Source organism: Molossus molossus, unplaced genomic scaffold (assembly GCF_014108415.1).
Source record: "Molossus molossus isolate mMolMol1 unplaced genomic scaffold, mMolMol1.p scaffold_m16_p_5, whole genome shotgun sequence".
NCBI lineage: Eukaryota > Metazoa > Chordata > Mammalia > Chiroptera > Molossidae > Molossus > Molossus molossus.
The window spans coordinates 53,725,411-53,749,710 of record NW_023425388.1 but is presented as its reverse complement, the minus strand read 5'-3'; the positions used below and the strand labels follow the sequence as shown (position 1 = coordinate 53,749,710).

At 37.1% G+C, this 24,300-nt stretch overlaps 1 protein-coding gene across 2 annotated transcripts in view; it reads right to left on the bottom strand.

Annotated features, from left to right (window-relative positions):
• The window catches only part of TP63 (tumor protein p63), a 140,189-nt gene extending 116,554 nt beyond the window's left edge, over positions 1–23,635 (bottom strand). For both annotated transcript variants that reach the window (XM_036242866.1, XM_036242867.1), the window contains exons 1-2: positions 23,527–23,635; positions 22,314–22,446 (exon numbers count right to left, since the gene is read on the bottom strand). In XM_036242866.1, the coding sequence (XP_036098759.1) occupies positions 22,314–22,446; positions 23,527–23,600 (207 nt within the window). In that variant the 5' untranslated portion in view covers positions 23,601–23,635. The remainder of the gene's footprint in view (positions 1–22,313; positions 22,447–23,526) is intronic.
• Positions 23,636–24,300: the final 665 nt, after the last annotated feature.

The window sequence follows — 24,300 nt, the reverse complement described above, 5'->3', positions numbered from 1 at the left end:
TAGGGCTTGTCACTTCATTTCTCTGAGCTTCAATTTCCATACTGGTAAATAAAGGTGGGGGGGGGGCGTTCACTACCAAATTATTTCCAAAACCAGTTCCAACCAAGCACTGACATTCTAAGTGACGGAGTACAGTGTTAGGTTATGAATAAAAAAGCTGGTTTCCACTAAATTCAAAATAAGTGTTTCACTTGGAAAGAGAGACCTAAAAGTTTGGGCCAGGGACAAGAAGCAAATTAGCAGACTGTGTGTGTATGAACTCCTAGATTCATTATTAAGGTTTGTTTATTTAACTGTCTTCATTAGCGCTCTAATACATCAAAGGGGTGTTTCCAAACCCTTACAATTAGTCATGTAAACAAAAGTACAATTTATCATTTCGCCATGCTCAACAAACAAGGTTTCTAATACACCATTAAATCTTACTGAGGATAATATCCCAGCTAAAACTATTATGTTGGGTATACAAATATTAAACAGGGTATGTACAGAGAAAGGTTTGAACATATTTTAAGTTGTGAATCAGTCAATGAATTTGCTGAATGTTGATGAGAAATGACCTATGGATCAACATTAACAGACACTGCCCAGACATTTTCTGCTTTAGTTGAAGGAGAGCCAAGATCTCACTCTTGATAACCAAGCAATCAACCAAACAAACCTTTATTCAATCCTAGGTAGTATTGATTCTATTGAGTATGCCCAAACATTCAACTCAGGAGGTCTAAAAATGAATTTGTAATATTATGAAAAAGAAGGCAATCATGAGTAATTAAATAAAGTAAGGGTTTCTTCAAGGCCGATCAGGTAAGCAACGCTGAAAATACCTTTCATGGTAACTTTGTTAAAAATGTCACCTGTAGGTAGCACATAAAACAATGTTAAAGAACATGCATCTTTGAGATACTATTTTAACTTGGAGCTCCAGAACAAGAATTGCAAAAGCAACATTTTCAATTGTTTAACAGTATAAATTATGGGAGTCTTTTATTTAGCCATACCTACTAACTTGTATACTAATGAAGTTAAATGGCTTTAATAATATTTAATTACACACAAAAATCCAAAGAGTTAATGTACTTAGAATGGCATGAAATATACATTGCACATGGTTGTGAAAATCAAGGATGATAATGGATATGAAATAACCTTTTAAACTGCAGAGAGTTATTCAAACACAAGATATTTTATTTATCTGTTTGTTTTTGATGAATAGGTGCCATTTTCGAAGCCCTTACTATAATTAACTTTGATTCATTCACATGAAAGCCTCTGACATGGAACATGATTTATACACTGAAAGTGACTGATTCATTTCAAGAGAAGACTCAAACCAATAAATGTTTGTCCTGCCTAATAACCTTTTTTAAAATTAATTTATTTATTTTTCTTTTGCCTAATAATCTTTAGAGAGTACTTGGAATGGCCTCTTTAAATTTGCATAAACTCAGAGGTAAATGTTCTCCAAAGGAAAAAACAAAAACAAAAAACAAAACAGCCTTCTAGGCACAATCTTTTTTGATAATTCCCCAAACACCCAAACTTATGTTGCTTGATTCTATTGCAAATAGCTTAATAAATGTCAAAGAAGCATTTTAAGGGAATATATACACATTCCAGATAAACAACAAAAAAAGCAACAGATAACATAAAGGAATAGCAAAAAAAAAAAACCCCAAAAACAAAAAAACCCAACAAGGATGGGCAAGAAATTGTTGGAGGGGTTGCATCTAGTTTTCAAAACTTACATTAAAACAATAGCAAAGTAGAACTGACCCAATTATATTTTATTTTTTTAACATTTAACACTTAATCTTTATTTTAATTTATTCTGAATCAGAGACAACATTAATTAATGTCAGTCACAGTAGAAATATTTTATTCTTTTGGGTCATAGTCTTCTGTGCTCTAATTAGGCTCCAGCCATGGCATTAAGAGAGAAAAATAATTTACTGGAGCTCTTTGTGTTTCCTCTATGGATTGAACGAAAAGGAAAGATTTTTGTGTTTATTTTTATAGAGAAAAATAATTTCTTTGTTTCCGTTACTATTTAATTTATAACTGATTTTTGTTAGTTCTGAAATTTTAAGTCCACACTTTTGACTCTGAAAATAAGCTGATATAAAACTCTCCACCCAAAAGCTTATCCAAAATAAAAATCAATTTATATAATGAACCTCAAATAGTTTATATATATTAAAGCTTATGTTAAGGAAATATTGGCTGGAGCCGAGGTAGGCTGGGAATCAATGTGGTGGGAGAGGGTATGAAGCTAAAAAATAGTTAGTAGTCACATGGCTAAGATTATTTCCTTCCCCACCCCCAATTATACTTGACATTAAATATTATATTAGTTTCAAATGTGGAACACGGTGGTTAGACATTTATATAACTTACTAAGAGACCCCCCCCCCACCAATAAGTTGAATACCCATTTGGCACCATATGTAGCTATTACAATATTATTGACTATATTCCCTGTACTGTGTTTTACATTCACGACTATTTTGTAACTGCCATTTGTACTTCTTAATTCCTTTACATTTTTCAGCCAGCCCCCCCCCCACCACCAATCCACCAACAATCTGAGTCTGTTTGTTTTGTTTGTTTTTCTTAGATTCCACATATAAGTGAAATCGTATGGTATTTGTTTTTCACTGTCTGACTTATTTCACTTAGCATAATACTCTCTAGGTCCATCCATGTTGTCACAAATGGTAAGATTTCATTTGTTTTGATGGCCAAATAATATTTCATTGTATATATGTACTATGTCTTTTTTTACTGAGCTATTCATAGATACTTTGGTGGCTTTCATATCTTGGCTATTGTAAATAATATTGCAATGAACATAGGGATGAATATATCTTTTCAAATTAGTGTTTTGGATTTCTTCTGGTAAATATCCAGAAGTGGAATTGCTAGGTCATGAGGTAGTTCTATTTGTAATTTTGGGGGGTACCTGCTTATTGTTTTCCATAGTGTCTGCATCAATTTGCAATCCCACCAACAGTGCATGAGGGTCCCCTTTTCTCCAAATTCTCACTAATGTTTGTTGTTTGTTGACTTATTGATGATAGCCATTCTGAAATGTGTAAAGTGATTATCTCATTGTAGTTTTAATTTGCATTTCTCTGATGGTTAGTGACAGAGCATCTTTGCCTATGTCTATTGACCCTTTTTATGTCTTCTTCGGAGAAATGTTTATGCAGGTCCTCTGCCATTTTTTTTTTTTTTCATTGATTTTAAAGAGAGAAGAAGGGAGAGGGAGAGAGAGATAGAAACATAGATGAGAGAGAACATCGATTGGCGGCCTCCTGCCTGCCCCCACTGGGGATTGGGCCCACAACCTGGGCATGTGCCCTGATGGGGAATAAAACTGGCAACTTCTTAGTGCCTGGGTCAATGCTCAATCACTGAGCCACACCGGCTGAAGACTCTGCCCATTTTCAATTGGATTGCTTTTTTTGCTGTTTTATGGGTTGTTTATATATTTTGGATATTAACACCTTAACAGAATATCATTGGTGATTATCTTTACCTATTCAGTAGGTTGTCTTCTTGTTTTGTTTATAGTTTCCTTTGCTGTGCAAAAAGTTTTTAGTTTGATGTAGTCCCATTTGTTTATTTTTTCTTTGGTTTCCCTTGTCCAAGGAGATGTATTCAAAAAAATATTACAAAGAGCAATGTCAAAGGGTTTACTGCCTATGTTCTTTTCTAGGAGTTTTATGGTTTTGGGTTATACATTTATGTCTTTAATCCATTTAAGTTTATAGAGCGTTGGCCTGTGGTCCAGAGAGACATGGGTTCGGTTCCCGCTAAGGGCACGTACCTTGGTTGCAGTTTGTCCCAGGCCCTGGTTGGGTTGTGCAGGTGGCAACCACTGGATGTGTCCCTTTCACGTCGATGTTTCTCTCTCTCTCTCTCTCTCTCTCTCTCTCTCTCTCTCTCTCTCTCTCTCTTCCTCTCTCTCCCTCCCACTCTATCTGAACAAAAATCGAAAAAATGTACTCGGGTGAGGATAAAAAAAAATGTTACTGTTAGTCTTTCAGGATTTTGAAGCAGTTTGATAAACAGTTATCCACAGGTTGCAAAGAAAGTGTAAAAAAAAATTGAAATTTTTTATACTCTTTGTGATTCAAGATTTTTTTAAAATTACACAATAGTTAAAATATACCACTACCAAAATAATAAAAGTATTGTATCCCGAGCCTGGTAAAACATTGTAACTTCTATACAAAACCACCCTTTACATTGTGTTTATTTAAAACAATGCTTGATGTTTCATGATTGATCTAATAAAAAGTAAAATTTTAAAGTCAACATTTATGGAACTATGCTATTGAGATAATCTCTTTATGTTTACTATGCCATTTCGTTTTCATAATAATCCTATTAATCCCATTTTAAGAAAGGATAAAAAAGAAACCCTAAAGGGTAGAGAGATTTAGTTATTTATAGACTCATGGTATCAAAACACAGAGCCCAAAGTACTGAGCTCTTGATATAAATTTCTAATAAAATACTAGTTGATGATTTATGTGTTGGCATACCACATGAGATTTCACTTTCATGGGTTGTTCTAGGAAACCTTTGGTACCTAAGTCTAAAATAAATTAAATAAATAAATAAATAAATAAATAAATAAATAAATAAATAAATTTGAATACCAGTTGTCTGCATTCTTTTATAAGTGAGGAAACTGAAACTGTGGAGGGTTTGTGACACGTATCAGGTCACTTGGCTAAATGGTATAGAATTCATGACCAGAAATTAGGGTCCCAAACTTCTAAGTTAGGAATTTGGACCCTCCTCTCTGTACCACAGTCTATTTGTATATAGACTGTACAGTCTATAAGGATGTTTGAACCAATATTGTTTTTTCTCTTGTAATTCAGTCATAAGTTAACGGCTTGTTTCTATTGCCTATGAGACAATTTGGCTCCCTAGACTGTCCGTGGTAAAAATGAAGACTCGTGGTTTTCTAACTATGAACTACTCTTTAGCAGAACCCCTTGACAGATGAATAAGGTTAAGTTTCATCACATTGTTACAAAAGAGGATTCAGACATTAAAATCAGATTTAACATTTGCCAAGCCTCAAATGATTCTGGGAATTCCCTCAAAAATAAAACCAGCAAAGAAAGTGCATATATTATTCTTCACCATAGATGTTCACCAGATAAAGCAAGAAATTCAACTTCTACAACCCTGTGTATCTCATTTCCAAAGTACAAATTCAGAGATTGGCTCTTTCACTCTTTTTATTTTCCCCACCGAATCCAAGTCACAAACTATTCCTATTTAGCTAGGAACGGTACACAATCAGAATAAGAACACTTTACGTGAATCATTACCACTCAAGGTTTTTGTTAGGACTAGATGGGAAACTGGATCAGATTAAAAAATGAAACGAATGACAACAATAAAAAGCCCTCACCTCGGTTACTGCCTGAGACACTATTCTACGGTGAAAAGTTCTGAAGTCCATTATTCCATAATTATTTAATTTCTTTTCTAGATTAGGACCTTTTTTATATGTTTGTATGAAGGCAAGATTTATTATATGACAAGATTTGTGTCAATCTGGAGTTTATATCTTTGGCTTCATATTTTATTATTTGTTCATTTCAAAATACCAGCCAAGACAACATACACGTAATATTTTCATAAAATTACCCCTAGGCTGTGGGATAAGAGATCAAGTAGGTGTGCGTGTGATCAGCAAGAAAGATTACATCAAGAGAGTTTAATTCCTGTCACCCCAAAGAACAAATGCAACCAAGAAAAAGGTCTTCTCTTTTAAAGGAGCCAGGCGACTGCTGTCCTCCTTGCTTTTCTGTTGCTGTTGTTTTTTCCAGGTGGGGTATGTAAGTTTGTGCATTTTTTATAACCAAAACAGAGATTTGTGTGTGTGCAACATTTAGCGATGTTTTGTGTGTGTGTGTGTGTGTGTGTGTGTGTGTGTGTGTGTGTTTTCCAAAGGTGATTTATGCTTTTAGAGAGGTTCATTTTCAGAAGAAATCTGAATGAGGAGACAGTCTGTAGAAAGACATTCCAATGAACTGGTTAGGCAAGTAGTTGTTTGGAAGGAACACAGCCTCAGGACGTGCGGGAAGATAGAGAGGTAGTGCTTTGGAGGGAGTGGGAGAGTAACAGAAGGAGTTAGTTACTTCTTTCACCAGCTCCAGACAGTCTTCGTATTTATGACTAATCACTATGCGCGCAATCCCTCACCGCCCACCTCGCCTCCATGGAAAATCCTGATTAGGAAGCATTCGTTTTCTCAGATATAAAAATGTTGCTTTTGTGTTCTAATTTTTGCAAGCCTCCTCACCCTAGAGAATAGAAAACAATGAGAGTCACCCTTTCGGTTCCATGCCACACAGTTGTGACTTTGAACAGGTTTTAGGATATGGTTCCAGCAGGACACGTGGGTAGACATATGCTTTCACGCACGGTTCGGGAAAATGCATGCCTGGCTGGTGTCCCCAAAGCCACGCGGAGACCCAAGAGGAGCCCCAGCGAGACTGGATTCAGAAGCAAGGCATTGGTGATTTATCTCCCACAGAGGATGAGGGCATTGAGTAATCACCTAATCCAATTTCATGTTTTTACACATAAGAAAACGAGGGCCCAGAGGGGGAAGTTATTTGTCCATCAACTGAGAGCCAATTAGTGACAGAAGCAGGAGGGTGAGAAGCCCAGGCTCCCGACTCCCCGGCCAGTGTCTTTTCACTACACTTCATGACAGCTGAAGTCTGACTGTCTTTGCAAGGGATGATAAAGGTGTACCATTTAAAACTCTAAATTTCCTTCCCATGCCAAAGGACCTCTGAAGAGCTTAATTTTACATGTGATGTATTAATTCTTGAAACTCAAGAAAACCAAAAACCAAAAAAACAAAACAAACAAAAAAACCACACATTTGCTTCCCAGTATCATTTATTCACAAAAGAGATTTTTTTTTCCTTCTCCATATCCTTCTTAGTGTTCCTTCTATCTAATCAATTTCAGTAGCTGGGCTGTCTCTTTACAGGCTATTGATAAAAGGCAAATAAAATGCCCTGGTTAAATGGGAAGCAGCCTGTATCTATTTAATTCCACAGCAGACATGGTTTGTGCTGATTCCCTTCATCACAAACTCCATGATGTTCCACTAAAGTTCAGTTCATAGAAAAATTATCCTGATATCTATCCCAGACATCTAAAATACAGGGCTACTTTCAAAAGCCGTATTTTATAAAGTCATCTAGTTCTAATTTGAAATAAAGGAGGCAATAACATCCATTGGAAGAAAGCATACTTAATTCCAAGACAACCCATGAACGTGTGTTTTATTCCTAATTTAACTTCTGGTTCATGTACTTTTCTGTGCCACGGAGGTACAAAACTGAGATGTTAAAATACTTGCTCTCTTTCTACCTCTTTAAGAGGGTGTGGTGAGAAATGGCTTGAATAATATCCATTAAGAGCTCTCAGCTTCTTCTAAGGATAGTAAGTAAACAGAGTGAAGTAAGAACTGTTTTTTTAATCTATAGGTAAATTATGTCTTTCCTAAACTCAAAGAATAACTTTGCTAGACAAAAGAGACCAAAATTAAGCTCACATCACTGCAGAAAATCTACTTCTGAAGCACTCCACTCAACTAACTCATACCCACAAAGTGAGAGGCTCCTACAGAACAAACTAAGAAACACACACACACACACACACACTCCACACTTTGCATTTTACCTTTTACCAAATGAAGACTCTTATAATCTCCGTAATCAGAAATAGTCAACCCAGCTACTGGTTTTATCAGCCTTGTTTTTATGACTACATTTTAGCATTTTATAAACATGGTCCTTGTTGTCTAGTTAGATTTGCACCTTTACCCCACTGTAGGCTGTAAAGAAAAAAAACTCTCTTTCTCCATCTCTGGCCCTACTCCAAGAACTGGCACTTAGTATATTCTGAATAAATGTTGTAGAAGTAAAAGGAGACCATGCATAGGCCACTATCTGAAAAGAATAGTCCTCCATAGAGACTGAATCACAACCCCAACCCCACTTCCCTTGGCCATAAGCACAGGCCACGGCAGAGTCCAAGATCACACACACTGCAGGCACCGGAACACCTCCTGCCACCCAGCCTCCAGTTGCCCACAGCCTGCATCCTATAGTCAGTGCAGCTAGGCAGTCAGTTTGAATGTCTTACTATTTTCCTTGGACTCATGCCAACTCAACTATTTGTCTACTCCCATTCTCCTTTTCTTACCTGTTGGGTTCTAGCCAACCCAAATTGACCCTCTGTCCATTACATAGTTTACCAGATTCATGTCTACATTTAAGTCGAAGAGTTTCTCTCTGATAGTCCACATAAATGTGTGTATGTGTGTGTGTGTGTGTGTGTGTGTGTACATGAATGCAGAGATATAGATGTATGGATATACATAGATCTATTCTGTTATTCTGTGGGTCTAGGTAATTAAAGAAAATAATAATTGCTTTACCAGGTGAGGCATGTATTCTTCAGTTTTCCCTAAGCATCATCATTTCTGTTCTCTTTCACTGACTGCCTCACACATTTAAGCCTGTTCCAAAACCACAATGAGATGTCACCTCATGCCTGTCAGAATGGCTATCAGCAATAAATCAACAAACAGTGTTGGTGAAGATGTGGAGAATAGGGAGCCCTCATGCACTGTTGGTGGGAATGAAGATGGGTACAGCCACCGTGGAAAACAGTATGGAGTTTCCTCAAAACATTAAAAATGGAATGGCTTTATGACCCAGCGAATTCTCTTCCGGGAATTTTTCCAAAGAAACCAGAAACACTAGTTTGGAAAAATACATGCATCCCTATGTTCATTGCAGCAATAATTATAATAGCACCAAGATTTGGAAGCAGCCCAAGTGTCCATCAGTAAATGAATATATAAAAAAAGCTGTGGTACATTTACACAATGGAATACTACTTGGTCATAAAAGAGAAGGAAATCTTACCCTTTGTGACAGCATGGATGGACCTGGAGAGCATTATACTAAGTGAAATAAGCCAGCCAGAGAAAGATAAGTACCATGCAATTTCACTCATATGTGGAACCTGATGAACAAATGAACTAGCAAGCAAAATAGAGACAGACTCACAGATAAAAAGCAGACTGACAGCTGTCGGGGGCTGAGCTGGAGGAATTCAGCAAAAAAAAGAAAAAAGAGAGAAAAACTCATGGCCATGGACAACAGTGTGGTGATTGCCCTGGAGAGGGGGTCTGGGGGGAGTTGGAGGAGGGTATGCGGGGATGAATGGCGATGGAAGGAAACTTGACTTGGGGTTGGTGAAGACACATACATTGTACAGATGATGTGTTGTGGAATTGTGCACTTGAAACCTATAGAATTTTGTTAACCAGGGTCACCACAATAAATTCAATAAAAAAAGGGGGGAGCCTGTTCCCTAACTCACATATATGTTTATCTCTACCTAAAATAACGTTTCTTCCTTTGCCTTCACACAGCCAATGTATTTCCTGAGCTTTCAAATAGAAATGATCATCAGAATTCCTGCTGAAGTTGATCTACGCCGTCCTTTGGTGCTTACCACTTTCTCTTGTGATGAGAGTTGCTTGTATGTGTCTACATACAAACTACATACAAACTGGGAGGTCTTTGGAAGCAGAAAGTGCCCTTTGTGTATTCATAAATTCCCCAAATTGTCTCAAATATAGCAAGCATTAAATGGTAGTTAGATGCAAGACCACTGAGCTGCTTAATGCCTAAGAGTTATCATTGCCATGGAGTATATATAATGTGAATTTGTCCATGAAGTTATACAGGCCAGCAGTTACTGCCTATGACTGAACTCTGGTCTGTTGTTCATAACAGGTACCCATTTACTGTCTTTTTATTTCTCTTCGAAAAGGTAAGCAACAAAAATTTTCTTGGCATGATCATTTGCATCTGTCTCCCTCCACCAACTCTAAGTTATAGCTAATGATTGACTCAGCTATTTTATTAAAACTTTGTGCCCCTAGCAGAGTATCTTGAACTTAGTAAATCATCAGTAAATGCTTGTCGAATTGGCAAGAACATAAATCTGAAATTAAACATTATGCCAGGAAAAAGATTCTTATGAATCATTTCTACAATGAAAGAAATACGGATATGACAACTTTTTAAACAACATTGTACTAATAAAGAATCGCGTAGCCAGACTATTTAATAAAAATATTGCATGATTTCTTCTAAAGTATTATATTCTAACATTTTATTTTCTAAATGGCATAACCCAATAGACCGTTTCACACATTTTAAGATGAGTCACAATTATAAATATCTATTTTAACGTGGAGACTGGCCTGAAAGTGTCTTTTCTGTCATTATGGCTACGGACCTTTGGGCAAGTCACTCCCCATCCGAAGTCTGAGTTCCCTGCCTATAAAAACACATGTTAAGTGACTGGGTTGTCCCAGTGATTATCAAACATCAGAATCTCCTGGAGGCCTTACTGAAAGATTCTTGCCCTCCCTCTCCAGTGTTTGATTCCGCAGATCTGGGGTAGAACCCCAAAAGTTACACTTCTTAAAAAGTTATTAAGTAATGTTGATGCCAATGGCTCTGAGACCACACTGAGACAGCCAATCAGTTAAACTATCTAGGAGTCCATGCAGCTCTGATTCTATTATCATGTGAAGATTCAAACCCAGGTATATCAGTAGTATGTCAAATTCCAAAGTTTGTGCTCTTAACTGCTATACTACAAAAGGGAATATTTTATTATGTTAAAATTCCTGAATAAAACTTAAATAATTAAAATATTAGTAATTAAATTTTTTTTCTGTGAGTTCTCTGAAACCTAATAGGCACAAGAGACTATAGGGTTTTAAAAGAAATCTGCTTCAAAATTTGATCTTAATTTGAAGACAAACTCACATAAGAAAGGATGATTTTGTCCGATTTTGCAGCATGCTAGAATACCTTCCAATATTACCTTCCTCTTTAGAGATACCAAATTACAAACCTGTACAAATTACATTTTTTCCTGCATCAGTAATTGCTCTAATTGGGATTAATGTTGCCATTTTCCAGATTTATCATTTTCTAATGAGTAAAAGCAACAACCATCACCACTGACAACTGACCACATATGAGGTACTATGCTAACTGCTTTATTTAATTTTTTTGTTAATCCTCACCCAAGGATATCTTTCCACTAATTATTTTTAGAGAGATTGGAAAGGAGAGAGGGTAGGTGGGAGGGAGGGAGAGAGAGAAAGAGAAACATCAATGTGAGAGAGACACATCAACTGGCTACCTCCCACACAACCCTGACCTGGGCCAGGGATCGAACCAGCAACCCAGATGGGTGCCCTTGACCAGGAACTGAACCCATGACCCTTCAGTCCACGGACCATTGGCTCTAACCACTGAACCATACAGGCCAAGGCTATGCTAACTGCTTTATATGTCATATCTCAAGTCTCAAAAACAGTTTTTCTATGGTGTGTCACCAACACCATTATGCCATTTTGCAGATGGAACAATCGAAGCTCAGAAACATACCATAATTTAGCCAAGGTCATCCCAGTAGTGAATGACAGAGCTGGACTCAAATGTAGGTAGCCACTGACCTCCAGGCCCTGAACTCTACCACTATCTCTGATAGCAGATGGAAAAGCAGAGCAAGAAATTTAAAAAGCTGGATTTAATCCTAACTCATCCACAAACTCTACTGAAAATGTTGAAATCAAAAGAGTAATCAACTTGAATCTTAGTCTTCCCTTTGATTAAAGAAAGGTTGAATTAGAGATGATCATGCCTAAAATTCCTGTCTAATATTCTAGACGTTTCTAACTTTTGTAGGTTAAAACTATATCAAATAAACTGGTTGTCAGAGCAACAAGGGTCTTACTTCAAACAAATCCGTTTCTCTTTAAGTCAGCATGCAAGGATTTCAACCTGATCACTTTGTCAGAAGATGCAAGGTCAGAATCAGCTCCCCTTGTTTCTGCTAAAATCCCTTTCTGTTTATCTGCACCCTTCAACTTTGTCATTCTGAATGAATACACATTGAGCGCAGCGTCTTGAGTAAGATTGTTGAGGTTACACCAAAGACAGGTGATAGGGGAACTATTTCCCTGGGGCTATCGTTTCCATCTCTCCCTCCTCAAAAACAGAGGGAGAGGATAGAAGGAAAAGGTTTCTTTTCAGATTAAACAGAGACTGCAAACACCTTCCCCTAGGCAATAAATTCTCGGCCAGTGAGTGCTGCAGTTTACCCAAACACCAAAGCAGAAAGCAAACAGCCTCTTTTGTAAAGGAGGAGCTGTCACCTATCAAGTGATGTTTGTGAATTTCTAGAGAAGAGAAAAAAAGAAAACCCTTTCCCTTATTTTATTAAGCAGACTGTTTGTTCAAGGTTTGAAATGCATACTTGTGTTTAAGGTAAAGTCCCTGGCTTGGCACTCTTGAACAAAGTGGTGCCTTCCGATTGGCTATGCTGTACAAAGAAACAGAACAGAAAAACAATCTACTCTTCTGGGGACACCTGAACTCAGTCTAAACTGAATGGGTTCTGAGCCGCCTCATTAGCAACATAAGTAACTACCCACCCATTTTCCAAAAACGCGAGGGCTTTTGCTTATGTAGAATATGTTGTTTTGTTTGTTTCACGTGTGTTCATAGTACTAATTCATAAAATCTTATTTGCCATCAATTATGGTTGAATGATTCTTCTAATGGTACTAGCCATGGGGTAAGGCTAATCGGGATACGAAAAACAAGAGTTAAGATTGCTGGATGGAAAAGGAGAAACATGTCCATTCCCATGCTCAGAACTAATCCTAGGGGAAAATGTAGACAACTACTTTGCTCTTCCTTCTTTCGCCAACCCCTTCCTCATATTGTTCCCATCCGAATTCGGCCTGCTCACCCCACTCAGAGATGCTCCATTCTCCAAAATGTCCTACACAACTCCAGTCAAAACCTCCAGCACCCCCCGCCCACAGGTTACAATCAATGGTTATCAAGAGGAACTATTTCATCCTTTTTTTATCCTCACCCAATGATATTTTTGCATTTATTTTCAGATACAGGGAGAGAAGGAAGAAGAGAGAGGGAAACATCGACATGAGAGAGACACATCTATTGGCTGCCACCCGCACAACCCCAACTGGGCCAGGGACAAACAGCAACCATGGTACGTGTCCTTAGCGGGAATTGAACCGGGATTCCCTGGTCCACAGGCTGACACTCTAACCCAGCAGTTCTCAACGTGTGGGTCACGACCCCTTTGGGGGTCAAAGGACCCTTTCACAGGGGTCACCTAAGACATAACAGTAGCAAAATTACTGTTATGAAGTAGTAACAAAAATAATTTTATGCCCTGACCAGTTTGGCTTAGTGGTTAGAGCATCGGCCCATGGATTTGAGAGTCCCAGGTTTGGTTACCAGTAAGGGCACATACCTCGGTTGCAGTTTGTCCCCGGCCCTGGTTGGGGTCATGTGGGTGGCAACCACTCAATGTGTCTCTCTCTCTCTTCCTCCCTCTCTCCCTCCTGCTCTGTCTGAAGATAAATGCAAAAATGTCCTCGGGTGAGGGTAAAGAAATAATTTTATGGTTGGGGGTCACCACAACATGAGGAACTGTATTAAAGGGTTGCAGCATTAGGAAGGTTGAGAACCACTGCCTAACCTCTGAGCCAAACCGGGCAGGGCAGGAACTATTTCATCTTGATGCAAATGACTGGAAACTTCTTTAATTGCTAAGAAGTATTTACATATTTTGAAGAAGAGATTGGCTAACCAAAATTGATTTCAAATTTATAGACAATTTTGTATGGTTGGTGGGAATGGAAATTAAGAATACAAAAGGACTTACAAAAAGAAATTTCATAAGCAGCATCAAGAACACTGATGTTCATACAATTTTACCTAATGATTACATTTCTAAGTATCTAGCTTAGAAATATTTTGTATATAAATACTCTTCTTGCCTGGCCGGTATGGCTCAGTGGTTGATCATCAACCCATGCACCAAGAGGTCACCGGTTTGCTTCCAGGTTGGGGCACATGCCCAGGTTGTAGGCCAGATTCCCAGTGAGCGGTATACAGGAGGCAGCCAATCGATGTTCTCTCTCATCGATGTTTCTGTCTCTTTTTCCCTCTCGTTTCCTCTCTCTAAAAATCAATAAAAAAAATTATTTTAAATACTCTTCTTAAAAATCTCTGAGTAAAAGTTATAATAAATGATTGTATATCTATGTAATACTATATAATAAAGCAATTTAAGTTTTTTAAAGATTTGTAAATAAGAGAATAACTGAAATGACATAAAAATAATTTGCTCTCAGACCGTGAGCTTCATATATGTATTTAAAGAATAAAATTTATCAAATGAAGGCTTAAAACATTTGACATACCAAAAATTACTATGATATTCTATATTTGAAAATAGCTATAGGTGTGGTTCAAATTGAGTTATATGTGAGTGAATATGTATGTGGTTTTGTGTGTGTGTGTGTGTGTGTGTGTGTGCACGCGCACGCAGAAGCAAGGAAGGTAGAAAAGATTAAAGGTGGAAAAATTATAAAGAGAAAGTTTATAAACTTTTGATCAATTAAAATTCAGCAATTTAGAGCTTTGACATGATTCATAATCCTGTTTAGAAAATATAGATGTTTATTTTCTGTAAAAAACTCATTCTGATAAATGCACATATGCATTGGAATTTTGTATTCTTCCTCATAATATCTAGTGAGAACTGTGACTTTGGTATAAAAGAAGGGCAATATTAATGATAAATAACAATTATAGCATTGGCTTATGGTGTTCAGTGTGCATAGATGTAATATATATGACAAGTACAATATTCTGGGGGAGAGTTATAAAATAATATTATGGCAAGGTTTCTACATTCCATTTGAAGTAGTAAAACACTGACTCTCAGAAGACTGTGAAAAATTATGAATATTACAACCCCTAGAGGAACCACTGAATATATGCAGACATAAAGCCAAAACCAAAATAGAACAATTAAAATCAAATACTAAAACTAGGTTAAACAATCTATACAGCAGCATGAAAAGGAGACAGAAGAGCAATGAAGGAAGTAAACAAAAAATAAATGATTGAAAAAACATTAATCATTACATTAAATGTAAATATATTAATTAATAAGCAGAGATTGCCCAATTGGGAAAAAATCCAAATGTATGTTGTCTAGTAGATATTCACTTCAAATATAATAATAAATACAGGTTAAAAGTAAAAAGGTAAAGCTTTGCCATGCAAACATTAATAAAAAGAAAGTTAGATTGTTTATACTAATATAATGATAAAAGGATTACTTCAACAAGAAGATGGAGCAATCCTCAATACTGTGATACATCTAAAAACAGAGCCTCGATGTACATGAAACAAAAACTGACAGATTTGAAAGGAGAGACACATTCATAATTAGAGTTGAACACTTCAACACTCTTCTCTCAGTAATCAGTAGAACAAGAGACAAAAAGTAAGCAAGGGTCTAGAAGAATTGTCTAATACTATAAATCAATCAGATCTAATTGACATTTTAGTACATTCCACCCAACAAAACAAAATACAGTTTTTTCAAGTGCCCATGGAACATTCATCAAGATAAACCATAATCCAACTCATGAATCAAACTTTAGCAAATTTTAAACCTTTGAAATCACACTAAGTATGTTTTAGATCATAAGGGAATTAAATGAGGAGTTGGTCATGGAAAGGTAACAGAAAATATCTAGTAACACTTGGAAATTAAATAGCGTGCTTCTAAATACATATATGTCAAAGAGGAAGTCTCAAAGGATATTAGAAAATATTTTAAATTGAACAAAAGTAAAAATAGAACATATTGAAATTTATGAGATATAGTCAAGGCAGGGTTCAGTGGAAAATTTATAAAAACAAACATTATATTAGAATAGAAGAGAAGATCTTGACTCAGTAATATAAACTTCTAATTCAAGACACTTAAACAAGAAGAGCAAAGTAAATCCAAAAAAGTAGAAGAAAGAAAATAAAATAAGACACAAAATAACAAAGTTGAAAACAAAGACAATAGAGAAAAACACTGAAACAAAAAAGTTGAGCTGGTTCTTTGAAACAATGAAACAAAGTCTCTAGCAAGACTGACAGAGAGAAACAGAGAAGGCACAAGTTACTAATATCAAGAATGAAACAGAGGATATTATAGATCTCAGAGACATTAAAAGGATAATAATGGAATAGTCCAAACAATTCTAGTTACATAAATTAAAAATCTTGGATATACCCTGGCCAGTTTGGATCAGCTGTAGAGCGTTGGCTTGTGGTCCAGAGAGGCCCGAGTTCGGTTCCCGCTAAGGGCATGTACCTTGGTTGCAGTTTGTCCCCGACCCTGGTTGGGTTGTGCGGGTGGCAGCCACTCGATGTGTCTCTTTCATGTCGATGTTTCTCTCTCTCTCTCTCCCTCCTACTCTATCTGAACAAAAAGTGGAAAAATGTCCTCGGGTGAGGATTAAAAAAAAAAACTTTGATAAAATTAAGCATTACTCAAAATCTGAAATTTACAAAAACCCAAGACAAAATAGATCATCTCTATAGTCCAATAAATATTAAAGAAACTAAATTTATAATTAAAGAGAGCCCTGAAAGAGGAAATATCCAGGCCCAGATGGTTTCACAAGCAAATTCTACCAAACATTTAAGAAGAAATAATATAAATTATACATAATATTTTTTCAGGATATAAAAGACACTGCACATAAAGCATAAATACAAAAGTCACACTGAAGATCACTAAGCTTTCCAAGATGAAAATGACCACACATCATAAATACTAATACCATTTCACAATGGTATAAGGGCTTTAAAGTGTTTTTTTTTGTTTGTTTGTTTTTTCTATCTGAGTCCAAAACTTTAGTCTATAGAATTCTATTTGGTCTCATCTGTTAAGTTATTGTACACAATGCTTCAAGGAATCTTTCATTTCTGCATTTACATATATGTGTGCATGTATATTTGTATTTACGTGTGTGTGCTTATATGCATACATGTTTACACTTGAATCATTCTATGGAAAAGATTTCTAGTAGTGGCACTCATGGACCAAAAGGTAAGTGACTTAAAGTAAAATAAATCAGAATGGACAAATTGTCCTCTAAACATATTATATCACCCCAGCCAGTGGGGCTCAGTAGTTGAGCACTGACCCATGCACCAAGAGGTCACTGGTTTGATTCCCAGTAACAGCACATGCCCAGGTTGTGAGCCAAATACCCAGTGAAGGGCATGCAGGGGGCAACAAATTGATGTTCTTTCTCATCGATGTTTCCATCTCTCCCCACTTCTCCCTCCCTCTCTCTCTAAAATCAATAATGAAGAAACAAATTAATATATATATACATATATATATATATACACATATATGTGTGTGTGTGTGTATAAAATATCAATTTATACTTCCACGAAAAAGGAAAAAATTGTTTCCCACATATTTCACCAGCACTGAATATTATTAATCATTTGAATCTTTGCTGAACCAATAGCTGATAAATAATCTCATTGTTTCAATTCAGAAATATTTTATTACAGAGGTTGAACATTTTATATCTGTTAAATGTCTGTGAATTGTCTACGCTCTTTGCCCAAGAGGGAAGGACCTAATCTCTCATTAAATTTTTTTTTATCCTCACCCAAGGACACTTTTGCATTCATTGTCAGATAGAGCGGGAGGGAGAGAGGAAGAGAGAGAGAGAAACAGCGATGTGAAAGAGACACATTGAGTGGTTGCCACCCACACAACCCCAACTGGGGTGGGAACAAACAGCAACCGAGGTACGTACCCTTATCACTAAGGGAACCAAACCCGGGACTCTCTGGTCCGCGAGCTGATGCTCCAACCGCTGAGCCAAACTGGCCAGGGCTCTCTCACTAATTTTTAAGTTTTACTTATTAGGGTTATTAAACCTTTGTCGTGTGTTGAAACATTTTTAAAATTTGTGTATTTTCTATACAAGTTTCGTCTTAGCTAAAATTTTCATTCTGCACTTTACATTGTGGTTTTAAAATAAACTATTTTCATAACACTTACCCAAACTTTGACTTCTTTTTCTATTGTTTGATAAATTTGACTCATATTTCAAAGTCTAAATAAATTTCACCTCCTCTGTAACATAATTAACAGTCTTTCTCATGCACAATAAAGTGTTCCTTTTTTTAAAATGTGCCTTAAAATATATATACATCTATATGAGCAATTTTCATAAGTAATTTTACATACCCTTGATTTAATGTTATATTATGGTCTTCTCAAAGCTAGAGATCATGATTTGTTCATCTGTATCATAAAAAAAAAAAAAGTAGCATATAGTAAATGCTAAAGAAATGCTTTGGGCTAGACCCAGTATATCAAGATGAAATCTTACATAGATCCTGGGTCATATAAGATGTAGGGCAATCTGCTAGGTGCTGTGGCCTAAGGCTTTCCAAATACAAACACACTACCTGATTTTTGATATGCAGAGCTAAGAGTCTTCATGTACATCTCGGCTACTACAGTAAGAATTTATAAAAATAGTGTTTGATAATTACCACGAAAATCCCTAAGAACAAAATTAATTCAGCTAAACAGGATTTCTTTCAAAGTATAAAGAACAAAAAAAGGCAAAATGAAGAATTATGTCATTTTGGGAGAACATTTAGGCGTTGACATCATTATCCACCTCTTAAAGACACAACAGACATGCGTAGACAGTTGACAAATAATGCAAAGCTGAGGTATAAAGTTATACATCAGACAACAGAATCCAGAGCCAGTGAGGACCTTGCTAATCCAACGCGGCACATTCCTCAGTGACATTAAAAGCATTCTAATGAAGAAGACACACACCCTCTACAATTCAAATTTCCTTTGTTAATCATCAGAACAACACATTATGATCCCATTTGATGACTAGATGTTACGGTGGAGGGCATATCAAAAATCAATACAAATAGGATGACATTCTTAATGTCAAAATTTCTGTCCTTAATGACTTGTTCCTTTCAGGTCTACAGATTCACATTTCTTGCACAGTAAAAGAATGCTTGGCTGAGATCTCAATTTTTTTTTTATATATTATATTCAAGAGGAAAGAACTTTATGGACAGAGTTTTGGAACTATATAGCTATTAACCTATACACAGAAAAGTAAAAAACATGCTACCAAGTAATGGAACGAAAGGGTCCCATACCAGTTGCAGCAGCTGTCACTTTAGAAGGACGAGGATCTCAGGGGACCCTAAATCATACTCTCCAAACTAGAACACTAATTACAACCTGAGGAAGTCCACTACCTTCCCATCCTGTTGCTTGGAACTGTTGTTATTATCTGCTTCCATCTATGTGGCTTTCACACATGGACATGTAGAGGGTGTAGGAATAGTTGTAAAACAGAATTACACCCAGGATTTGCATAGAACGAATTCATTAGCACTGTTTCAGTTCTCTGGAAACAAACACAAGGTAGCCACAGATAGGCAAGTTTTCACAACATAATCAAGTTCATTCTTCCTCTAATGTGTATATTTCTTTCAATACTGTTGTTTCCAACAAACCTATTTTGTTTCCCCTACTGACCAAACTCCATATCCTTTTGTTTTCTGAATCACTGCAATCCTTCACTTCTCTCCAATGTTTCTACTCTGAGTCTTAACTCCTACTTTCTTGTTACCCTCAATTTCATCTGGTAAACAAACACTTTCAAGCTCAAAGGCGCGAATAAGTGATGGTCAAACCCTGTCTCATTCCTAGTGAGCAACAGTGTCCTACTCTGTTCAGAGGAGGGAAAAGTATGCATGACTGTCCCACGGGGAAGGTTTCCCACACAGCATCCCTAAAGATCACAGGGAAAACAGAGCTCACGTTCCGTCCAGTGTAATTCTTTGGAGGAAGAAAGTTGTTTTGGACAGGGCTGTTTAAGAGAACTTTTAACTTCGATAACTTCTAAGCCTCATTTTTTATTATTCTCTTCAAAAAATCTATTATGTGCCAAATACTGGACATTACAACATATGGTCTCTGTACCCTTTAGAGACAGAGAAATAAACAACTATGCTATTAAGTAATAAGTAACATGGCTAAAAATTTACCTAGGTTTTTGCTTCAGAGGAATGGTCTCTCATTCTGAGTGGTGGATTAACAGTGATACAAAAGTTCTCCCAGAAAGGGCAGGATAAACTGGGCATTGAAGGATGGATAGAAATTGGCCAGAGAGGAGCAAAAAACGAAAAAGGGTATTCTCAAAGAGAAAGTGTCTAATAAAACAAAGAAGAAATAACATGGCATGTTAAAAAACAAAACAAAAACAAAAAACTTCAGTATGTAAAAATATAATAATACGGACTGTAAATTAAAAGGCTTGATTCTTAATTTTAAACTTTAGAACTTCTGCCCTGACCGGTTTTGCTCAGTGGTTAGAGCATCAGCCCTCAGACCTGAGAGTCCCGGGTTCGGTTCCCGCTAAGGGCATGTACCTCGGTTGCAGTCTGTCCCTGCCCCGGTTGGGGTCATGTGGGTGGCAACCACTCAATGTGTCTCTCTCAAATCGATGTTTCTCTCTCTCTTCCCCCCTCTCTCCCTCCCGCTCTATCTGAAGATAAATGCAAAAATGTTCTCAGGTGAGGATAAAAAAAAAAAAAGAACAAAAAACTTTAGAACTTCAGCTTGCTTTAATAAGTTTAAGAGTCAGAACAGAAAATCTCTGGAGAGAGAATATGAAAAGATAAGTTTGCCCAGGAGGCTGCTACTTATCAATTTAAGAGACAGTCTTATTTCATGAATTGGGGGTATTTTTAAATCACTGTCAAATCAGAATTTATACACCTTTATATTCAACAATAATACGTTTCGAGGCCTCGAATGACCTGTCCCTTGAATGTATCTGTCAGTGTCTTTTCAGCAGCTCAAGGATAAATGAGAACTGTCTTCATATTAGAATGGAAGGAGTCCCTGAAGAAAAACATTTTTTTCTTTTATCAATATAGTGTCAAAGCATCAGCATATTTGCAAAGTTACAACTTTCTATTTTTGTATGTTTGTTTATTATTGACAGTATTACAGATGTCCCTGTTTCCAGCACCTAGGCCTCCTGCACCCAACAGCCCCCCCCCCCCAAGACCTTCGCCACACTGTTGTCTGTGTCCATGTGTCTGTGGGCTATGCATATATGTTCTTGGGTTAATTTCTGTTCTATTTCCAGGCAAGTCATACCAACACATCCCCTTAGGTTCTTTCTTGCGTGCCATTCCTTACAAAAAGTATTTGACGACCCCACCAAGAAAAGCACCCTCTTTAATCACATCAGCAGAAATTTTATGGCATTCCACCCTCTTTCTGGTTCTTTTTTCTTTCTTTCTTTCTATCTTTCTAGAAGTTTCTTTTCTTTTCTTTTTTTTTTAAAGTTATACAGAAAAAGCAGCAGGACTTGTGTGGTAAATAATTCTTTTTTAAGTAATAAAAAGAAGAAGAAGAAAAGAAAACTCGGCAGCATTATGGGCGGCACAAATAAATACAGGGGATTTCATCTATACATCTCAGAAAAGCATTTACCCTCATTAACCCATTATGCTCATTAGCTGTCTGGGAGGGGTGTGGCATGTAAGGTCTCACCATTGACAGGTGAGAAACTGAGGCCTAAGGTCATACGTGACTCAGTGACAAAGCCAAAAGAAAGCCTGTTACATGTATTTATTATCTTCTTTCTCCCGATTCCACTGTTAGGTAATGAAATGTGTGTTCTGATGTTTTCTCTCTCTCCCATTTTTTTCGTGTGGAAGGCAACCAAAAATTTTCGGTGGCCTTGCTTTGGCAAGGCAGGTAAATAAAAAATAATAATAATAAAAATGAAATGTGTGTTCTGAGGGAATTTACTTTACCCTCCTTTATTAAAGAAGGATCGTTCCACAAGAGAAACAGTCTGCCATTAGTAGAAAGCCCTTTGAATAGAATTCAGATCTAGGTTCTGGTTGTCTCTACCAGTAAGACCTTGGGCTGGTACCATCCTCTCTAAATCAAAACACACCCAAAGTGCAATTCAGATACAGGATGTAAGAAAGTATTTCCAAGACCCCTCCCCCACCTCAGTGTGAACATGTGCATTATGGAGAGTTGAGGCAGACCCAGAATCCACGAGCTCCTACATTTCTCTCTGCTGTCACTTTCCAATGGCCTTGGCCATTCAGAGCCATCTTCCTTTTCTTTCATATGCCATGAAAAAGACAGGTTAGCAGAGGTGTGGACAGCATGGCTCACACATTCAAGGAGAGGTCCTTGCCACTCACCCACATGGGGTCACTCAGGTCCGAGTCCTGCATGTGGATACAGTCCATGCTAATCTCAATCTTGTTTGTTGCTCCATTTTCTGATGGTTCATCTACAAAGTTCAAGTCAATGGGCTGAACTGAACATATGGGCCTACCATAGAGGGAAAAAAAAAAAAAAGTTTGTTAGGAGTGGAAAGGAACTATAGCACACTCACCCAGTAGGTAACCGTGTGTTCTGCCTCAAAGCTGGCAAGGCTCAGTGGTTGCAGTCAAAAACTCTAAGTTTGAAACCTGGCTTAGCCACTTAGCAGATGTGTAATCACAGGCAGTTCAAATTTAAACTATTAATAAAATAGTAAAATAGGAATTAGTAAAATAGGAATTATAAACCCTGTCCTCATCAAAGAATTTCTGGGTGAAACACAGGAAAGAACAAATGTATCAGGGACTGAATATTTAATTACTCTTTTTTTTTTTTTTTTTTAATCCTCATCCGAGGGTATTCTTCCATTTTTTGTACAGATAGAATGGGAGGGAGAGAGAGGAAGGGGGAGAGAGAGAGAAACATCGACGTGAAGGGACACATCGAGTGGCCGCCACCCGCACGACCAACCAGGGCCGGGGACAAACTGCAACTGAAGTACATGCCCTTAGCGGGAACCGAACCCGGGTCTCTCCGGACCGCAGGCCTACGCTCTAACCGCTGAGCCAAACTGGCCAGGGCATAATTACTCTTTTCTTCAGGGTCCCCAGGGCGCGGATATTCACACACCGTCCCTTTAATGTACTCATTTATCCAATCCAGCTCTCCAGAAAGTAGATAATAACCCTTCCCCTAGCGAGACATAAATGACCAAACAAATTCAGTGTTTTATTTTCTCAGGGGGATAGTTGCATTGTAAGAGTAAATAAAAGGTCTTTAAGCCAAAGGGACAGAGTGTGAGTACCAGGGAGTTGAAGGGAAAGTTATTTTGAGTTGGGCGACCCCTTCTGATCTTCCAAAACACCATCACCTTGGAATAAAAAAAAGATCTTTTGGTGTTGGAAAATGAATAAACAGACACTGCATTTTGAACACAGAGACACTATTGGAGAAATAAAAATGTCCAACGATATTAACTGATTTTTATTGATTCCAGAAATATGTCCTACTAATAGTATATTTTGTCCATTCATCATTACCTATTTATACTAGTTCAAGTATAACACTTATTGATGATTTGATACTTACTGTTCCAGAAAATCCCAGATATGCTGGAAAACCTCTGGACTGAGGAATTCACTTGTCTGTGTGCTCTGGGACATAGTGGGTCGATAATAACTTTCTTTCCAAGAGAAATGAGCTGGGGTTTCTACGAACCTTAAAAGGACAAAAAGGAAACTAGGATTATAGTTTCTGTATTTATGAATACAGAATATTTTAATTAAATTATTCTTGATTAAGAAGAAAAGTCAAGTGAATCTTCAAAATCATGCAAGCACACACAGTAAATGTTACAAGCTGCACAGTGTGTTTCTTCAGTTAGTGTCACAGATCTCATCGTGCAATAAAATCAATCGCGCCTTCTATGGAAGCTCCTCTTTTTAACTACTAATGTGGTTACACCTTTCTCTTCTACTAGCCAACATCTATGTTCTGTGTGTTTCAAAAAGAAAATAAACATTCCCTCATTAAGTCTGACAGCAAGTCTGACCTATTATTAAACCCATTTCATAAATGTCTTAACTGATCATCTGCTCATTCAGCCTCCAGCAAGTAAAAAGTAGAATCAGAAAACAGAAGCAAGTTCAGAAACCTAAATTTCACCCGCAGCATAATCACACCTCTCATAACTACCATCTTAGCATCATGCCCAGGGACAATAAACTCAAGTTTCTGGTCCTAGACTTTTTTTTTTTTTTCCTTAATCACTAGTTACCTACTTTGATGTGTGTGTGGGGGTGGTTTTTAATTGGAGTGTGGAATTCTAGTTAGACTAAAGAATAAGTAAACATCTGAATACAT